We start from the raw sequence: 18,561 nt of genomic DNA, 5'->3' as shown, positions 1-18,561 counted from the left end.
GCGCGGGTCGCGAGAAGAATTCGCGGTATATACGCGCAAGTATACACAGTTTACATCATTATGTTTAATTTATCGCGCGCACTTCTACGCACGGTTTGACCGATTTGAGAGTGCGAGAACCTCCGCACGGTCCCCACGGGTGATGTACACGGACAATCGGCGTTATGAATAAACATCCGCGCGCTGCCACGAAGTGGCATTATAAAAATTTCTAATGAACGCACTGAATAACTTGTCGTGCGAAGATAAACAGGCGCTTCCTAAAAATCTGCAACGTGCCGCGCAATGTGGATTCCGTGACTGAAGAAAACGCCTCGAGGAACGGGTTAATTTCTAACGAGGACAAACGCTTCTGGCACTTTGTTTTGCACTGAGAAAACAAAGGCAGTAGTGGTTGAATATATTAAAAAAAAGAAAATATTTTTCTAATTTTTCGCTCTTTTTACAGATTAAATTTTATCTCAAATTTTATGTTAAAAATTAGCTTTGCGCGAAAGAATATATAAGTGTATATAAATAATTGTAGAAAATTCGAGTCATACTAAAAGTTTCTTTGCTGACTCACTTCCATTCTCTTCAACCAGTATTTTTTACGTTCCTAATCATCGTGAAGCAGTTATTATTATGCTCACTCATCATCTCTGAGGCGCGATTATTCTTATAAATTAATTGCGTTCAAAAAGTCGTCTGCGTTATATGATCGAAGCCGCTTTTTTGTTCTGTATTCACGCATTAATGGTCCCGTCCATTATTAAAACTTACAGCGATCACAAACACAGACAAAATAATGAATATGAAAGGTATCATACTTTTCCATCTTTCATTACAGTTTGCAATACTTAAATATCAATATTTTATTATAATATAATTGTTCATTTACCTACTTACTTATGCTTTCGCATAATAAACAATCTTATTTTTCACCTGTACTTGATACACTATACTCAGAGATTTCTTTTATTTCCAGATCTTATGATACGAAGATATAATACTCTCCTACGAAAAAATAAAGCTTTAATTAAATAATCACCTTATTGGATGATAAAGTTGTCTCGGCACTTGTACAAATGAATCAGGTGATTTGTATATTTTATTGATATTTCGTTCTATGTATCGTACAGAACGAACGTTATTAATAATCGTGATCGGCATATTCGCGGTTCTCCATGTTAAAGGTCGGCTTTCTCATCTATTAAGTTTAGCGCGTTAGCACTTAATATCAGCCATTTTAATTTTGAGTTTAGCTCTTTCAAATAAATGATGCAACAGCAAAAAAAAACCTAGACCGTTGTTATTTAGCGCAAAAAGATGCTCGGGATGTAAAATACGGGTCAGAGCGTACCTACGGCCCTGCATAAAAGTACCTTTCGAACGCGCTCGATGAATTCCTGCGAGACGCGCTCGTACAAGCCGATTCTCGCGCTGGTGTGGGTAACGGGTTCGCGACGGAGCGCGTTCATTTCGTATTCCCTTCGACGACGCCGTCTCATCCGCCTCGCCGGGACCTGCGAACGACTGGCGTCGGCAGGTTCGACCTGCGGCGATCGGCTCGATCGGATTTCAAAAGCTGCGCGACGACGACGGTGGCTGGGTGTTTGTTGCGAAACCACCTTGCAAACCGATGTCTTTTTAGGGCACGCGCCGGCCGCGCATATACGCGAAATGAGATACCAGCACGTTTACCCTTTAGTCGCGTGTCCCGTGGAACGAGGATAACGAGAAGATAATATAATCTTATAATATAACCAGATAATCTCGAGAAATTAAGTAATAAAAAAAAGAATACGTTTCTTTTACCTTTTTCATCGATATAATTTCGATCATCACTTTCTTTGGCTTTCTCTTTTGCAAAAACAATAAGTTTAAATTTGCACGCCTTTCCATAAATCGTACGATAAACGTATACACGTATATATATTGAGAGATAAGGAAGATCAATTTTGCCGTACCTAATTATCTGTCCGTAATGGCACGTCGCGCCGACGATGACCGCAGTGAAATATAAGCAAACAAAATTTTGTAATTTATACATCCGCATTTATCAGCGTAGGCACATGATTACGCGAAGCGGGGATAAGCATCTCCGGTAATGTATAAACTCGTCGGCGGCGGTCGCGGCGCGGCGCGCGGCGTGCCGGCAAGATATCTCGTTCCCCTTTGCTTACGCGCGATATCACGCCGACGAGGAGGATCCCGCGGGTCCTCAGCGCGTTCCTTTATTAACGTAAATAATTATCTGCGCGGAGCAGGCTCGTCGCGAATCGTCGCGAAAACAAGTAAAGTGGGTGGAGGGAAGAGAGGCGCAATATTACTGGCAGATATATTTATCGTTCGCGAGCATAAGCTTAAACGCTTCGCCTATAAGCGTGGGTATTTTCGCCGCGCCGCGCGCATCATTCCGATAGCGCGGTGTGCGTGTGCCGGGCCGGTGCTAGAACGATGGTTTTACCGTGATAATTGGCCAATTTGCGAACGCGGCGTTGTTGGGCACGCGTCTGTCTCCCCGGCACGGCGCGGCGTAGTGAATGATCGCCGCCGATCCGTTGATTCATCATCGCGTTGCGCAACAATGCGAGCCGCGTACGCATCGCAACATAACATCCGATACTTAATGCGCCTCTTTCCGCGAGCCGCGCGCGTGCAACAGGAATTCCTAGATTAGCTGACGCCGTAACGCGCTGACCGTCCCGAGCTATTTAAACGAGTGTCACGTGCGAACGTCGTGCGAGAGCGAAACACAATGATCGGTAAGCGACGACGCGACTAAAGCAATTAAATGATTCTTTGCACGTTAAAAAAATTATATTTCTTGTCCTATCTTTTATCGAGTTGATTAACGAGAGGAGAAATAAGCTGGGGAAACGGAGAAAAAGCATTATTATTATCAAGATCGAACTAATTGAACTCCTTTATCCATGCGTGATTCTTGTGTACGAAATTAGCGCGGTTGGCGTCAACGAGCTATTGCGTACTTTTTTCTACCAGAGAGAACGATACGATGACACTCGAGAGCGATATAATGACAGCACGCAAGTCAAAAGAGCATGTCTACATTGTCTACATCCACAAGACGACATTCTTAGACCGAGCGTTGAGATTACCGAGTGACGTCGTCCCGTCCATTCACGTCGGCCGTTGAAGTCACCGAAAGAATGACGAGCTCAGCGGCCGGCGCAGCGTCGTGCAAACAATGATTAACGTCCGTATTCTTTTTGTAATTTATTACATCACGCTGTGTTAAGACTACCGGATTACGAGAACAAACGGAGCTACGAGAAATCGCTCGGCGAGGATGTCACGGCATATGTACATACGGTATAAGCTCCGGGGCGCCAAAACGTCTACGTTCGTCACTGCGCCGAGTTATTCTTAACTAGAATCAACGACCGAAAGATTCATGGACACGATCGCGATGGATGTACCGGCAACGGATCCTTCAGCTATACGCGAGCCACGCCGCGTGACGGAAGCTCCGGGAACGGAAGCCACTTTACTTTCGGTTCTCAATACACCTCATTATCCGCCGCGATGCGCATTAACAACTCTATCCCGCGGTTACCTCGCTTGCGTAATTATTCGCTTATCCTCGTGGCGAGCACCCGTTTACTGTCTTCTTAATTTCCATTCCCTCGCTATGATCGCGTCTTACTTCGCAGCTACCCAACGCGCTGATCCTCTTTTACGCCAAAAGGAGGCGGATCTTATAAAGGAAAATAGATGATTTTATATACCTTATATTAGGTTAATTTCCTCATCTTTGAAATTGTTTTCTCTTTTCATTTAAGGATATTACAATTTACTTGCGTCTCGTTCCTTACGCAAGACAAAATGAGTATTCTCTGTCTCTTTCGTTTTTGATTTTATCTTTTTCTTGGAATAAGTTTGTGCAACTGAACGCAGAGAAAGTAAATCGAAGAAATATTTACCTTGAGTTTTGTATATTTAACTTTTATCAAGAAATTTAATTTTTTTTAATTTTTTTATCATTTTCTTCAACGAGTGACTAAAGATAAATATTTTCTTATCCAATTCCAAAGTACAGACGTAACGTTCAATTTTACTCAGCTATTGAGAATAAATTAGATATTACTTTAAACATTCTTCTTCTGCTCATATGTTAGCTGTTTCGCTTAAAACGAGTGTGACTTCTTTATTAAAGTTTTAATTATTTTCTTATTAAAAAAGAAACTTAAAAAAAAGAAATAATTTTCTGGGAAATGCTTACGCTGTTCGCTAATTTTGAAATAAATACTAAAATTTGTGTAAAATGCGTTCTCTCGACGAACGTTGCCAACTCGATTCTTTTCAGGGTGAGCTGCCGTTGCAGCATTTTAGAACAAGGTAGGCAGAAAATTGCGCGAATGACACTTTCTCCGAAATTGGCGGCTTCGCGGAGCGGAATTTTCGAGACCCCCGACATTTCGCAAGCCGGGTATGTTACGGTCGGCTACGTGGGCAGTAGTCGAATGTCCGTGTGCGTCCCACGCTCTGTCCCCCACATCTCGCGCCAAATCGAGTGCCGCGGTATTTTCATTACGAAGAAAAAGCTCGAAAGTCGCAAAAGACGGTCGTTGACGACCGTAATAAATTCCCCAAGAAACATATCTTAACCGCAGAAAACACAATCGAATCCTGCGAATAAAATGTCGCGAAAAGTAAGCCTCTTCCTTTAGAAGGAAAGCAAAGAAGAAAAAGAGAATAGTTTATCATTCTAAAAAACACGCCTGTACAATAACAACTTCTTTCTCTGTGAAATAAGAAACAAGAGCGAATTATTTAAAAAAGTGACCGAAATAAGAAATAAAAGTGACTTGAAAGGCAACTCGGAGGATATAAATAAATTTTCAGCTTTTTATGTAGCGCGATAAAGTAATTTCTGTGGCACGCAATAATAATACGCTTGAGAAAATAAGAACGTGGAATGATTATTAGGAATTAGAGACAATAGAATTTTGGAAGAATATAATTTAACTTACCTAATGTGTTAAAATATAAATTGAAGTACAGCAGGTTGAGGCAAATTTGAACCGTGACTCATCGTGGCTGGATAATTAAATTAACCCGTCCTACGTCCTACCTAATGGAGCATGCAGGAGATATTTATTATAGCTTCGGTTTCGCGTAAAAGGACGATATATGGGCGTATCCTGACATTGTCGCGGCGCCGAGACCACGATTTACGAATCCGTAACGGACGACGCGACGCGACGGAGCGTCGTCGAGGTCACGCGGAAGACTCGTGAAAGAGGAGAGGGCGAGAGAAGCCGCGATTAGGGATCTCTTCTAAGATATTCTCGCGCGCAAGGTTTCCGAGGGCAACGGTTTTTCAGGACATGCCGGACGAAGATGGGCCGGGAGAACCTGGAACAGGAATAGCGAGAATGACGTAAGCGCCCAATGTACCACACAGCGCGCGCACACACATATACACACACATATGCACACGCGCGTAAGCATACATACGCGGGCCCCGCGCGCTCGTTCTCCACTTCTCCAGAGTTCTCCCGTGTTGGTCCCTCGCCGTCGCGACGGCGAACATCGGACCGACATCGGTTCGGTCATCATTGCAAATAACCGAAGAAATCGATGCGACCGGCTCGCGACGTTTTTCTTCTCCCGTCCGAGGCGTTTCCCATCCCAGAGCTGCCATGCCACCGCGCCGACGTAATTTACCACATTGCGAGAACACGCTATATACGCGCGTATGTGAATTCTTCACGGGCGAGCGTGAAGAATTTGCGGTCGGAATTATATAAAGTAATTTAATCGTTCTACCGTTCATCTTTTTCCCCATATCTTTGCATTAAAGTGAAAAAGCGCGATGTCTCGAGGATTCGAAGAGACGACGCGGCTCGGATCGGATGCGCATTCTTCGGCATTCCCCCTACGCGATCCAAAGAAACTCATGAATAAACATCGCGTCAGGTGCCACTCATCCGGACTGATCTGTATCAGAATACGTAAGAATTATATTGCGGATTGAAGCTTAACGAAGAACGTTGGGAACGAGCTAGAGCTCATCGAGGAGATTCCACGAGACTCTGGAAGCGATCGGGACGGCTCGCAGGCGCGACAGGTCGCGCGAAGAGAACGTGCCTGGCATTCGGAACTTGAAAAGAAGCTTGCGTCGCGCACTGACTGCGTGCGCGGTGAAAATTGCAATGACACGTAGCAACGGTGAATCCGATCCTTATACTTTCGCGGCGCTAAATATAGTCGGTAAAAAAAAAATAAAATGCTGTCGCACTTACGCCGCTGTCGGTCGTGCGTGAGAAATGAAACGAGAAAGGAAACGAGAGTGAAAAACGTATGGCAAAAGTCTCGTCGATTAGAAATTTTTCCCGGTTAATTACCCACGATTAATTACAATTCTCGAAGTTAAAGCATAAATACAATTATAATTATCCTCGAATTGTTAATCAATATTTAATTTAAATTCGCAGCGGACATCGACTTTCGAATATCCCAGGATGATACCCTCGGTTATTAATAAACATAAAAAAATGAGAATTCGTTATGTAGAGGTATGCGCAGCTCCAGAAACACGTTTCACTTGCATCCCACTCGCGGCGTCACACCGGAGGCTCGATTCAAGGTGATGCGCGGCTGGTGTACGCGGACTGCGGAGTGCGGCCGGATGCACTAGGCAATAATGTATCCGCTATCAAATGACTCTGTCCTTCGATACTATAGTTGTAGTTCGCATAGGTTCGCCTAGCGAAAGTCACGGGGACGATCGCAGGCGGCGTATGGTATCGACAACCCAATTAAGAGAAACGTGCCCTATTACAAGCAGCCAGCAGCCTTCCACTCCGCAGTTCCTTCAAGATCAACGTACGACCTCTACCGCGTTCGTGGGAGATCGGCGAGACACGAAGGAATTTTTACAAAGGGCTTGGCGCAACGGGAGACTTTTGCGCGCGATGTAATTGCGAAAAAATAAATGGCTCTTAGAAGAGAGAGAGCACCCTCTTGGCCTGCAGCGCATCCGAAAATCCCGGACTGACACATCGCGGAGAAATAAAATCTGAAATAAATCATTTAAATGTCAGAAGTTTGCATTATTGATGGATTTCGAATTTCACCCAGCTCCCATGGTCGCGCGTACACGGGTCCGCGGGTAAATGGCAGCCGCGATCTGAGCCGTGCATATATAGAAAGTTTTGCGTGGGCCAGTGTGCGTGGGTGGACTGGCCTTCAGGGTCCTTCGCTGAAAAAGTCCAGGATCGTCAAGCGCGTGGGCTTCCGGTGGGAGGACTAGGTAAAAAGGCATCTGCCATTATACATAACTGTATCTGTCAATTCGCGGAGAAGCTAATCTCACACGAGCGTCTCTGCATCCTGCAATTACTCAATATGTTACACTGATTACAGAATATATTACAGCTGATTTATATAAAAAAGAATTATACGTAAAAACGATTCAAATGAAAAAATTTAATGTAATCTCGCAGCTGCTACATGATAATCGTAGCATATTATGGATGAAATATACATTTTATAACATTTCTTATTTTATTCTTCCTTCTTATATTTATTATCAAGTAGGAAATGGGATACATAAAGAATTTATTTTATTTTGTATTTAAGTAATCTATCGTTATTTTATTTGATAAATTTATCCCTGTTTGCTTTCCTTTGCTCTTTTCGCTTCTCTTTCTCCTTAGCATCGTGGATACGCCTCTTCTTTCGCAAGAGCCAGATTTGTTTAGCTCTGTCTTCTCTACCTTTCATCATACTCTTGTACAATTTGCGATGTTTCTTCTTAATCATCTTCTCTCTGAGACGATACTCTTGCTTCTCCAATCGAGCTTTCTCCCATGGAATTTCCTTCGTGATCTCACCAGACTGTACCTTCATCTTCTTTTTCTGCGAATTTATAAATATTGATAGCAAAAATCAATTTTCGCTAGATTATTTCAAAAAGTAATTATAGAAAATTGTAATAACAAAACCTCTTGTAATTGAGTTTGTTTCTTCATTTTCTCCTTCTCTTTATCCTCAGTAATCTCTACATCATTATCGTCGTCCTCTTCCTCGTCTTCCATTTCCTCATCGCTTCCTGAACTCAAATCGTTCTCAGCTTCAATTTTCTCTTCTTCATTCTCGTTCTTGTCATCAACATCCTCCTCTTCTTCGTCTGACTCTGGTTCCACTAAACGAACAAATATAAGTCAAATTTAAATTAGATAGAATTCCATCTTTAATTTCTATATGCTCATCCAAAATCAAAATCTTACGATTGTTTAGTTTATAATCAGGGTCCATGAGAGCACGCTCCTCTGGAGGAATGTACGTTTGATCTTGCCGACCTTCTGTAAATGGTGAGAGATGAGGTGGAAGTATAGCACCCATTAAGTATTTATCTACAGGCAATAATTCCCTGGCGTTCACACTGTCGAACACCCATTGTGGCTGAACGTAATATCTGAAAGAAAATTATATTGAGAATTAAGAAAAGTTGTATGCATAAAAACACTAAACATAATAAACCAGATTTAAAACAGATATAGCACCTCGATATATATTGTTTATTCATGCTTGGTCTATCTACAATCTGGTGAGTTATCGTTTCATCATTCTCATCGAAAGTGGCTCCGACAAAGAGTAACTTATCCCAAGACACTTCTCCGCCAAAGCAACGTAAAATAAATACTAATGGCTCCCTGGGAACCTCTCTATTAATAAAAACTTTTATGCCTTTAAATAAATTTCTCAGTTTCCGTATTTTTTCAGCTTCTGCCTTAGCAGCTTCGACCTTGGCAGCGTCTGTCTCCTAAAAGGCACAATCAATAATATATTCAGATTTTATCTACACAATTGACGTATCAAATATAAAATTAGTTAGCATTTTTACTTACATTTGAAAATTGATCTATTTCAATATCGTCATCTTCAGCCGCTGGTACTGAAGAATCTAAATTGATTAATGGAACATTTAATGCATTTATTCTCTCCGAGACGTATGCTTCTTCATCAACCAGTGTTTGTTCAACATTTCCTGTATAACAGAAAATTTAATTTTATAATTAAATTAAGTTTCACATATTTGAAATGTTAAATATATCGGTAATTTGTGTTAATAATAATTAATCTTACTCACCAGGATTTGTCAATTTGGGAGGATAATGCAAATTCAGAGTATGATACAGTCTGTAATTCACAAAACCAAGCATCACAATGTAGAATTCTACAAACGTAGACATGATCTTAAAATCAACTTCGTTCTTTGCTTGAGGCTCGAAACAAAAGTGATGCGGCACTATCCACGTTATCGTTTGCCCCTTTATCTCTGCCTGGTAGTAGTAGCCTTTGATGGATATGAACACTTTACGCAATGCTTTGGCAGCAATAACGGCATGAAGGAATTCCATCGTTAATCGCCTACACAACAACGACTGATCTCTCGGTATATGAGCCAATGACGGAAATGTGCTGAATAAAAAGCAGAGAGTCAGACAATCGTCCAAGTCGCGTAACGCATCTATGAAAGTTGGATAGCGCTCCTTGACTATATGATCTATCTTTAATGTAGGATGGTTACTCAAATATCTCTTTACTTGGGCAAAATCTCTCATTGCCTTCGCACGTCCAACTTTTCTGTTAAATATCTGAAAAACATATGCTAATATAAAGCTACACTTATAAACCACTATAAACATTTGATTCTAAGAAGTTATGTTATACCTTGTACTCTCTTAATTTCCATATGATTGGTTCGTGCATCAAAAACTGAATATCCTTCTTGTGATACAAGGTTTTAATGCCAGGCTCACCCTTCTGTGCTCTTTTACGGTTGCGTGGCTCCCTTGGGTATATACCTTTCAATATACATAACTTGCGGAAATCGTTTAGCGTCAATTGTAGTTTCCTGAGGGCAGCTCTCCTCGTCATAAATTGCGCTCCCTCGCCACTCTGATACTGCAAATTTCAAAGATATCGATTTTAATCCACAGGAATGTCGCTCCAGTTTCCACAGAAATTTTAACATAACCTCTTCGTCTAGACAAAATGAGGTAAATATCATATCAAATAAAGTAATCCACTCACCTTCTTTTTACCTATTACAACCATTGTGATGTGCTTTATATTTAATACTTAAATATAATAAAATTACATGCCAACATGTAAAATACACAAGCGTAAACACGCAACACGTGCAAATAATTCGAACCTCCGTATCAGAGAGCACAAAGGAGATGGAGTCGATAGAGAAGAAAGGTATCTTCTTATGGCGCTTGCGCACTAGACGCGATAAGCGATGAGCGATATCCAATGAGACTCTGCCTTTTCCAGTGACGTCTAGATTATTCCCAGAAAACTTCGAGAGCGAGGAGCGTCCCGTTTGACCACGTTGCGATTGACTTCCACAGCCACTCACAGGTCCCCGTCCCCGGTGCTCGGAATTTTTCCACTGGACTAGCCAATCAGATATTTTTATTTTAAAAATCAGCCAATTAGTCAACGTGGTCAATTGAGTCCCACTGGAAAACTTCCAACAGTTGCAAAATAAATGTTCTGCTGAACGTGGCCAATCACGAAGAAGAAGAAGAAGTCGATTCGCAATGTGGTCTCCCGCCAAATAGTTCCACTGTTGAAACAGTTGAAAGTGGGTGCGAGCTATCAAGCAGTCGAGTAAAACGTAAGTAAATGGTATCAAGCAAAACGCCGCTCTCAGATATACTTATATGTACTTATTGTATATTAATATACTTATATTTCACTTCTGTGTGTGTGTATGTAAGTATATATTAAGTATATTTATCAATTATGTACAGGGATGCTACATCACACGTGCAGTCTATACCAGTATGTTTATTTGCAATTACGCTTGACCAGTTCATTTCGTCCGTGTGCAGAACAGCGTGGAGCTATGCTTCGTTCTAAAAAAAGTCTTAATAATGGCCCTACCGCAAGGATTTGGCCAACGTCATATCAGCTACAGAAATTTCGAAGTAAGGTTTGGAAAACAATGCGAGCTGGTAAACAGGTATCCCTATCATTTCATCACTGATACATATAAAAACTTCTGCCAACAGATCAGGAAAGGCGAATACAATTCTGTGAATGGTACGTGCAACAAGTAAAAAAAGATGACCTTTTTCCATCAAGGATACTATGGACTGACAAAGCTATATTTACGAGATATGATGTTGTCAAAGTTCAAAGCAACTATGTATGGGTAAGCCCATACGAAGATCCACGCGCTGTGCTAGAAAAATGTTCACAACGTGACTTCAGCTGTAATGTATGGATGGGCATGTACAACGACATGCTAATTGGTCCCTATTTCTTGCCGGAACATTTAACTGCGCGTTCTTTTTTAAACTTTCTCAGTAATGATTTAACAATTGCTCTCGAAGATGTACCTTTACTATCTCGCCAACGCATGTGGATACAGCTAAATGGATTCTCAGCATATTCTGGAAAACAAGTACAACAGTGGTTAAACGAACATTATCCCAAAAGGTGGATTGGTCGAGAAAGTCCGATATCTTGGCCTCCAAAATCACAGGATCTTACGCCGTTAGACTTCTATCTGTGGAGTACAATGAAAAAAAAAGTTTATCGAACAAAAGTCAAGTCAAGAGACGAATTAATGCAAAGAATTATCAACGCAGCTGAAGAGATAAAGCAAAATCGGCAAGGAATTCTTGAGATGACAAATTCAATATTAAAGCGATGTACAGCTTGTATTGATGTGGGCGGACGGTATCAAATGTAAACTTAATTGAAATTGTTCCTTATTTATGTATTTCATATTTTTGCTAACTTTCTAACAAAGCATTTTGAAAGCTACGTTTATGTTATGTAACATTCCTATTTATGCTCATAGACCATCTACTAAACTAAAGTTTGTCCGGAAAAATTTGGGACACCCTATGTTAATTAATTTCCTCTTTATTGATGTAAATTAATGTGAATTTAATCATATTCATGAATTTTTCTGAGCAACGCAAAATATACTACTAATGAGATATTAAGTTATGATGTATGTCAAAGTTTCGTACTTGTTTCTTCACATAGTGATAATACACAAGCGATCGCAATATAACACATTTCTAGATGCAACATTTTCAGATTGTACTGTGATTTAAACTATGAATGAAAATGCAAACCTCTCGTATGGTTAATAAATAAAATAAAGATTTTTTCTTTTTACTATTAATATGATATTTTTGATTGCGCACAGCACAAATATATACAAAATTGTTAGCATATTAATAGTGCTTCTAATTTTCTTCCGAGTCGCTACCATCCTCGCTTTCGTCTTCCAGCTCCGGCATTGGAAAACGTAATGAAGCTGCTATCCCAGTTAATTGCTCTAATTCTGAAAACAAAATCGTAATTTTGTTCTAATACATAATTATGTACATTAGGATACAATAAATATATTTTGTTTATATTTTGAGATTGATATTATTCATACAAAACTTACGTTCACCCGAGACATGCAGACTCGAAAATATTTTAACATCGCCACCTGAGTCTTTTACACTTTCAACCAGCTCAACATATTCCTTTCTCAGTGCTACGTCTTGACACCTGAACCACGATGGTTGGAAACAAAAGTACAAGAAATGTATTATGAAGTAGAATCAAGTAAAATTAATATTGAGCCAAGTAGGAGGGTAATAAAATCACCTGAATAATTTATCTGATATAAGTAGAGTTTCCACTGCTTGAGCAGCGCTGGCTTTTTCAACATGTTTCTTGCCATAAAATGCTCTAGCAGGATCCGTCTGCAGAATATTATAAAATGCCTCTAGAGCCTTTACTTCTCCTGCTGCTTTAGTATCAGAAATTCGAGAGACTACAGCAGGATCAGCTAGAACTTCTGTCGTAACAATGGATCATAGTAAATATAAGTTCAATAAGAGACAATTGTACTTTGCAAGCATTATGCTCGTTGAGATTTTATAGATACATATACACTACCTTTTAATGAATGTTTAAAACCCGAACTAGTGTGAACTAGCAAAAATTTACTTTTATTATCTAGGATTACTTTATTATCAGATTTAACAGCTTGTTGTATCATGTAATCCATAAACTGATCTTTCACAAAACCAGGGCTGGCAAGGATAACGCATTTCACCAGATCAAAATTGATGTGCCTTAATATGCCTTGCATAATGCTCTCGTAAAATCGTGCCAAACCCTAAATATGTATGTCCAGTTAGAATTCTTTTTATACTTGTCCGCATAAAATGTTTCTATACGTTTTAATACTAGCGTAATGTTTCTCGAACCTTTTCATGTTGTGAAACGTGTCCTTTTCTCTTCCTTGGTATAACTTGATCAATTTTCGCACGGACTATTGTCATGTTGGAAGTTATCAAACAAATTTGTGCTATGCCTTCTTGCATAATTGCAGCAGCTACATCAGCATTCTAAAACAAAATAAAAAAAGAAAGTTACAGTAAATATACAAATCTTTCTTTTCGAAAATTATTAACCTGTGCAGGGTCGCATGCAGTATCGACTCTTTCCAAAGCGATAGAATCCCATTTAGTTTTAGTAATACTGAATTTCCGATTTTGCTCAACATCCAGTGTGTGATATGCTCCTGTCTGTAAAATGAAAAATATAATTACAAATCAAACATTTTACTAATTTAATATTTAAAATAATGACTGTTAGAGCTAAGTGTGCATAAAAATATATATGAAGAATAACTCTGACACAAGGTTCTATAATTGAGATCGTTTACTGTTCAGATGATCTAAAATATGAGTCAATTCCTCTACTATAATACCAACATAATGCAAATAATAACGTAAATAGAAATGTGAACAAAAAAAATTATTTAAATTAAATGTACAAAATCAATTACAACTGGACTGTTTGAATCCATTTTAGCATCATGTACTTGAAAAAAATTCACTGTAAAACCTGACAAAATGTATGCACTTCAATGATATGTAATGACCACTTAGCACTAATATGAGACATTTCTTTTAAACATCAATAGAAATCAACTGCAATTAAAATCTAAGTATCGCCCCATTTAACTTACCTTAACATACTTATTTTCTTCCACATTTCTACCTTTAAGTCGTAGAACACATGCTTGCGTATCAAAATCAATATTTTCTACACATATCGTTAAAGTAGTTCTGACTCTATAGCTGTTAGAGCTACCAGTTGCAGATTCCGTTTGCACTTTCCTAAGTTAAATACAGAGAATTGACAAAATAGTATTGGTTAAAATTAAATGTAACACTATTACACAAATTTGAACATACCTGATAGTAGAACAGCTTACAAAGTCTCCTTCGCTAATGAGATTATAGGCGTGCCACATATCCTCGGTATTTTCAGGGACAAGAGACACTCGCCTAGAGATTCATTAATTCTAGTATTACGTTCAGTCTTGAGATTATATTAATATATTTATATGCAAGATATATATTTACCCTTCTCCATCTTTATCTACGTATCTTGATACTAACTTCATCTTGAAGAATATTTTTATCTTAAATATAAAAAATACACGTTATATTTTCTATAAACGAGACATTTATTGTCATGCACAGTTAAGAGTTTTATAAATTAAACTTAATGTAAATATGCTTCTTCATCAAAATTTTATATTATGTAAATTTTATATTATGGAAAGAAATTTAACGTACAAACGTATTACTGAGAAATAAACAATATATTGTATATATTGTAGAAGAAAAGGAAAACTCGTATAGGTTAAACCATGATGAAACTTGGTTCGAAAACATCCAAGAGTCATAATAGAATCAGAAATTTACCTTTATATTTATTGCACGATTATATCTTTAGGAACATTGTCGAATTCATGTTTTCTTTACTCGAAGCGTCGCACAATAAATCAAGCCATATGTCAAACATGATACTCCTTGTTTTTCAATCGGCGATTCACTCGCAACCACGTTCGCAACCATTCGCAATCTTCCACAATCTTCGTAAACGTGATTCGTAGATAACCTCAAATTTATCTCCTACACACTCCTACATCTACATAACCGTAGGCAACTACTTAATTCCAAACAGCACCGATCGAGAGTGTGGCGATCGTGGCGCAGAGAGATATGCGCTGGTCTAGTGAGCTTGGAGAACCGAGTTCAAATCCAGTTATGACCAAGTTTTGTCAGATTTCGATCGCCACCTCTCGGAGATTGTAGATTGGGGATGGCAACCCACCGAGAGTATATTGCTGCTTAAATATGGATCCTAAGAATATTAAACCAGTAAAGTGTCTCGGACACTCTTTTTTTATTTTTGATTTGAAAAAAATGCCTCAGAATAATATAATAATAATAATAATAATTCTTACATTTGTATTTTTGCAAAATTGAATAAGACTACAAAATGCAATCAAATTTTTAAAATATTTTTTTATTTTTTTTACGATCTAAATTCTATTCATTATTTTACATATAAAAGTATCAAGGTATAGTCATTGAAAAGTGCGGAAAAAAAGGATTTTGCTATTTATGCTATAATTGCTAATCTATTCGTTAAATATGAGATAACTAACATTCTTTGCAGCAAGAGCTATTAATTTTTCAATAATAGAAAAACTTTTTGTTGCAATAACAAAAAAGTTTTGCTGAACCTCTTACTACTTAAGTAATAATTGCAAAAAGATTTTGCTACTATTGCTAAATTATAGCTCTTGCAGCAAAAAATGTTAGTTATCCCTATATAGTAGCAAATCCTTTTTTTCTACGTGAATACTTTATGAGATATTAATATAAAATATTTCTCATATTTTATATTAAAAATATTTTGATAAAATTAAAAATATCTCAAGAAATTCTTAACAAGAGAGCTTTATTACAGTGTTTTGAAAACGACTTGAGATCTACAACTTCATCTCAAGGAAAAAATCAAGTTCTATCTAAAAAATTAGTCGCCTTTAAAATTTCTTGAAAACGACATTTACGATATGGCGCACATCGGAATTATATGTCCCTTTTCAAGCCAAATAATTTTTGACAAATAATTTTTGATTTCAGACATAAATAATTTTATCAATCAGCTGAGTTATTGTGGTATATAATCACTTCTTTTACCACTTTTTTCTTTATCCGTTCTCACACATTTTCAAATAAAACACGTCATAAACAACATAATTTGATTTAATTATAACAATGATAGATGAACGGTATCGTAAAGCTGATGCTGGGAAGTCAATAAATTGTAAAAAATTAAGGCGCGTTTAATAAAATGACCAGGGACTATTATATCTAATAATTATCTAGTATATACATACAAAGTACATATACATAAACATTATGTGTTATTTTAATACGCATAATAACCAAAGAATTAAATATCATGATAAACACAATTTTTCTTATTTAATAACAAGTTCTTTTGGCATTAAATATTTTATTATTCTATTAAATAAACGTAAAGTCGTTTTTTTTTTATCATACCGGTCAAATCTTCTACAAGACGTCACGAGTTCAGAACTTTCAACAGAGCGTCGCTCGCAAGGAAAATGCAGAAATATCTGATGCAAGCGTACCATATAATAGTATACTATACATGACAAACCCCGAATGTTGACATTCACAGAAAAAAAGATAAGATAACAGCTGTTAGTACCCGTCATTGTTTCTGCGCGTTGCCATCTACGTCATATTGTTACTAACTGTGGCGTGTGTGTACACGTGTATTGTGTATACTGTAACGAATTGATATTATTCTTTTCTCAATAGTATTTTTTCGCAAAATATCTTTCACGCGCAAAAATCAATGCCATCGCGAACCATCGTCGACATCGCTCGACTCGCCGTTCGCCGCGAATCTGTCTCAGCTGTCATCAAAGTATTTCCGCGAAATACTTAGCTCGAAAGATAACAACGGAAGGAGAGAAAGAGGCACGAACGTCGGAAAATTTATACGGAGATAATGAATTGCAGAGAGGTACAAATGAGAGCGCGAGCGAAATTAATCGGCGAAGATGGGAGAGATCCCGCCTTTTTCAACAGGTTTCCAAGTCAAACCTAATATATTTAAGACCGTTTTAAGCACAATCTTAAAATGTTATAAATCAATCACAGAGCATCTTAAGACTTAAGACGGTCTTGAAATAAGAACGGACTACAAATAGGCTCAGAAGATTGATTTTCGTATTAATGGCATATTAGGCGTTCAGCGTCTCGATATAATCGATCGATATTTCCGCCACTTTCATCGGTGCAATCGTCATTTTTTTTTATTACCCCGAGATTCCACAAGCCCGACGATAATCGACAAGAAAGGCAGGACTGATCTCCATTCCTTTTAATCGCGAGGCAAATGCAATCGCGATGATGCGACGACTCTACGCGAAGCTATATCGTGCCGAGGAGACTTACATACTTTCTTTGAAACGTGACGCTTCTCATTATTTACCCGTGCTGTTTTATGAGCACGTACATACATACAATCGCGACGTATGCGTCTCGCCGCAGAGCACTGCGGCCGAAGATGACAATTTGCATAAACTTTATTTAGTCGATCTTTAGTCGGCCCGATTCTGTGTTTAACGCTACATTATTCGTCCGCAAGGAATGTGCGAGTGCGTGCGTTGAAGATGCTAAACAAAAGAATAAATTTTAAATGTTTGCTCGTAAAGGTGAGATGTAATTTCCCTAATTATAAATAATAAAATTATTCAACGTTCTAATCGTTCCAGTTTGATATCGTTTCCCAAATCGCTTCTAATTTCGGCGAACAGACACGTGGCACGTACGTGTAACATTGACAACCTTCTTCTACACATAAACGACGTCATGTCATATTAAAGCCGTGCTCGCGATCGTCAATCGCTCTTACGGTACGTGCCGGGAAGCAAAGTGTCTCGCGGTACTGAGCAAATAGCGTTTAGGCTGCTTAACTTCTACGCTTCTACTCGTACATAAGATTACATTCAACTGACTACGGATCGTATTGTCGGGAGACAACTACTTAATTCCAAAGAGCACCGATCGACAGTGTGGCGATCGTGGCGCAGAGAGATGTGCGCTGGTCTAGTGAGACGGAGAACCGAGTTCAAATCCGGTTAGGACCAAGACGGTTTTTGGTCAGATTTCGATCGCCACCTCTCGGAATTGTAGATGGGGATGGCAACCCACCGAGAGTATTGCTGCTTGCTTGCCCAGCCTCTATATATTTAGAGAGGGTCCCTAAGTTGGGGCAATGCAATGGTTGGTTGGTTGGTTACAAAGAAGATTGATTTGTTCAAATGGGTGTCTCGCTGGGACCCGGACACCCTTTTTTTATTTTTGATTTGAAAAAAATGCCTCAGAATAATATATATAATATAATAATTCTTACATTTGTATTTTTGCAAAATTGAATACGACTACAAAATGCAATTAAATTTTTAAAATATTTTTTTATTTTTTTTACAATTTAATTCTATTCATTATTTTACATATAAAAGTATCAAAGGTATATAGTCATCAAAAAGTGCGGAAAAAAAAGGATTTGCTATTATGCTATTTCCTAATCTATTCGTTAAATATGAGATAACTAACATTTTTTGCAGCAAGAGCTATTAATTTTGCAATAGCAAAACTTTTTGTTGCA

General features: G+C 38.4%; 3 protein-coding genes and 1 long non-coding RNA gene across 4 annotated transcripts in view; 1 reads left to right on the top strand and 3 right to left on the bottom strand.

Moving 5' to 3' along the window:
- The window catches only part of Dpy (fibrillin-like protein dumpy), a 102,950-nt gene extending 101,269 nt beyond the window's left edge, over positions 1-1,681 (bottom strand). The window contains 1 exon segment of the mRNA XM_071772356.1: positions 1,365-1,681. The gene's annotated coding sequence lies outside the window, so the exon portion shown is untranslated.
- Positions 1,682-7,417: 5,736 nt separating this feature from the next.
- On the bottom strand, positions 7,418-10,209 carry LOC139809703 (pescadillo homolog). Its single transcript, XM_071772807.1, has 8 exons — positions 10,051-10,209; positions 9,688-9,921; positions 9,104-9,611; positions 8,862-9,001; positions 8,517-8,776; positions 8,241-8,428; positions 7,956-8,155; positions 7,418-7,869 (listed from the first exon to the last, which is right to left on the bottom strand). Exons 1-8 carry the CDS (start codon positions 10,072-10,074, stop codon positions 7,606-7,608), a joined length of 1,818 nt encoding a protein of 605 aa, XP_071628908.1. The 5' UTR covers positions 10,075-10,209; the 3' UTR covers positions 7,418-7,605.
- A 137-nt stretch (positions 10,210-10,346) lies between these two features.
- Positions 10,347-12,406, top strand: LOC139809705 (uncharacterized). Its single transcript, XR_011731161.1, has 3 exons — positions 10,347-10,642; positions 10,779-10,955; positions 11,040-12,406. It is a non-coding gene; the product is annotated as an uncharacterized lncRNA (long non-coding RNA).
- On the bottom strand, positions 11,732-15,009 carry LOC139809704 (protein pelota-like). Its single transcript, XM_071772808.1, has 10 exons — positions 14,766-15,009; positions 14,421-14,479; positions 14,250-14,342; positions 14,021-14,171; positions 13,461-13,574; positions 13,254-13,394; positions 12,940-13,162; positions 12,646-12,838; positions 12,440-12,546; positions 11,732-12,331 (listed from the first exon to the last, which is right to left on the bottom strand). Exons 2-10 carry the CDS (start codon positions 14,459-14,461, stop codon positions 12,234-12,236), a joined length of 1,161 nt encoding a protein of 386 aa, XP_071628909.1. The 5' UTR covers positions 14,462-14,479; positions 14,766-15,009; the 3' UTR covers positions 11,732-12,233.
- Positions 15,010-18,561: the final 3,552 nt, after the last annotated feature.

Source organism: Temnothorax longispinosus, chromosome 3 (assembly GCF_030848805.1).
Source record: "Temnothorax longispinosus isolate EJ_2023e chromosome 3, Tlon_JGU_v1, whole genome shotgun sequence".
NCBI classification, from domain to species: domain Eukaryota; kingdom Metazoa; phylum Arthropoda; class Insecta; order Hymenoptera; family Formicidae; genus Temnothorax; species Temnothorax longispinosus.
Note: the sequence above shows the minus strand (reverse complement) of the source record. Positions and strands in the feature narration are given on the sequence as shown.

Excerpts from the sequence above, each read along its gene's own strand:
- LOC139809703 (XM_071772807.1), bottom strand. The coding sequence starts at position 10,074 with ATGGTTGTAATAGGTAAAAAGAAG. Across the intron at positions 9,922-10,050 it reads TTGTAATAGGTAAAAAGAAG|TATCAGAGTGGCGAGGGAGC; the intron begins GTGAGTGGATTA and ends TGAAATTTGCAG. Across the intron at positions 8,429-8,516 it reads AATAAACAATATATATCGAG|ATATTACGTTCAGCCACAAT; the intron begins GTGCTATATCTG and ends ATTTTCTTTCAG.
- LOC139809704 (XM_071772808.1), bottom strand. The coding sequence starts at position 14,461 with ATGAAGTTAGTATCAAGATACGTAGATAAAGATGGAGAAGG. Across the intron at positions 12,547-12,645 it reads ATATCAGATAAATTATTCAG|GTGTCAAGACGTAGCACTGA; the intron begins GTGATTTTATTA and ends ATCGTGGTTCAG. Across the intron at positions 12,332-12,439 it reads TCTGCATGTCTCGGGTGAAC|AATTAGAGCAATTAACTGGG; the intron begins GTAAGTTTTGTA and ends TTTTGTTTTCAG.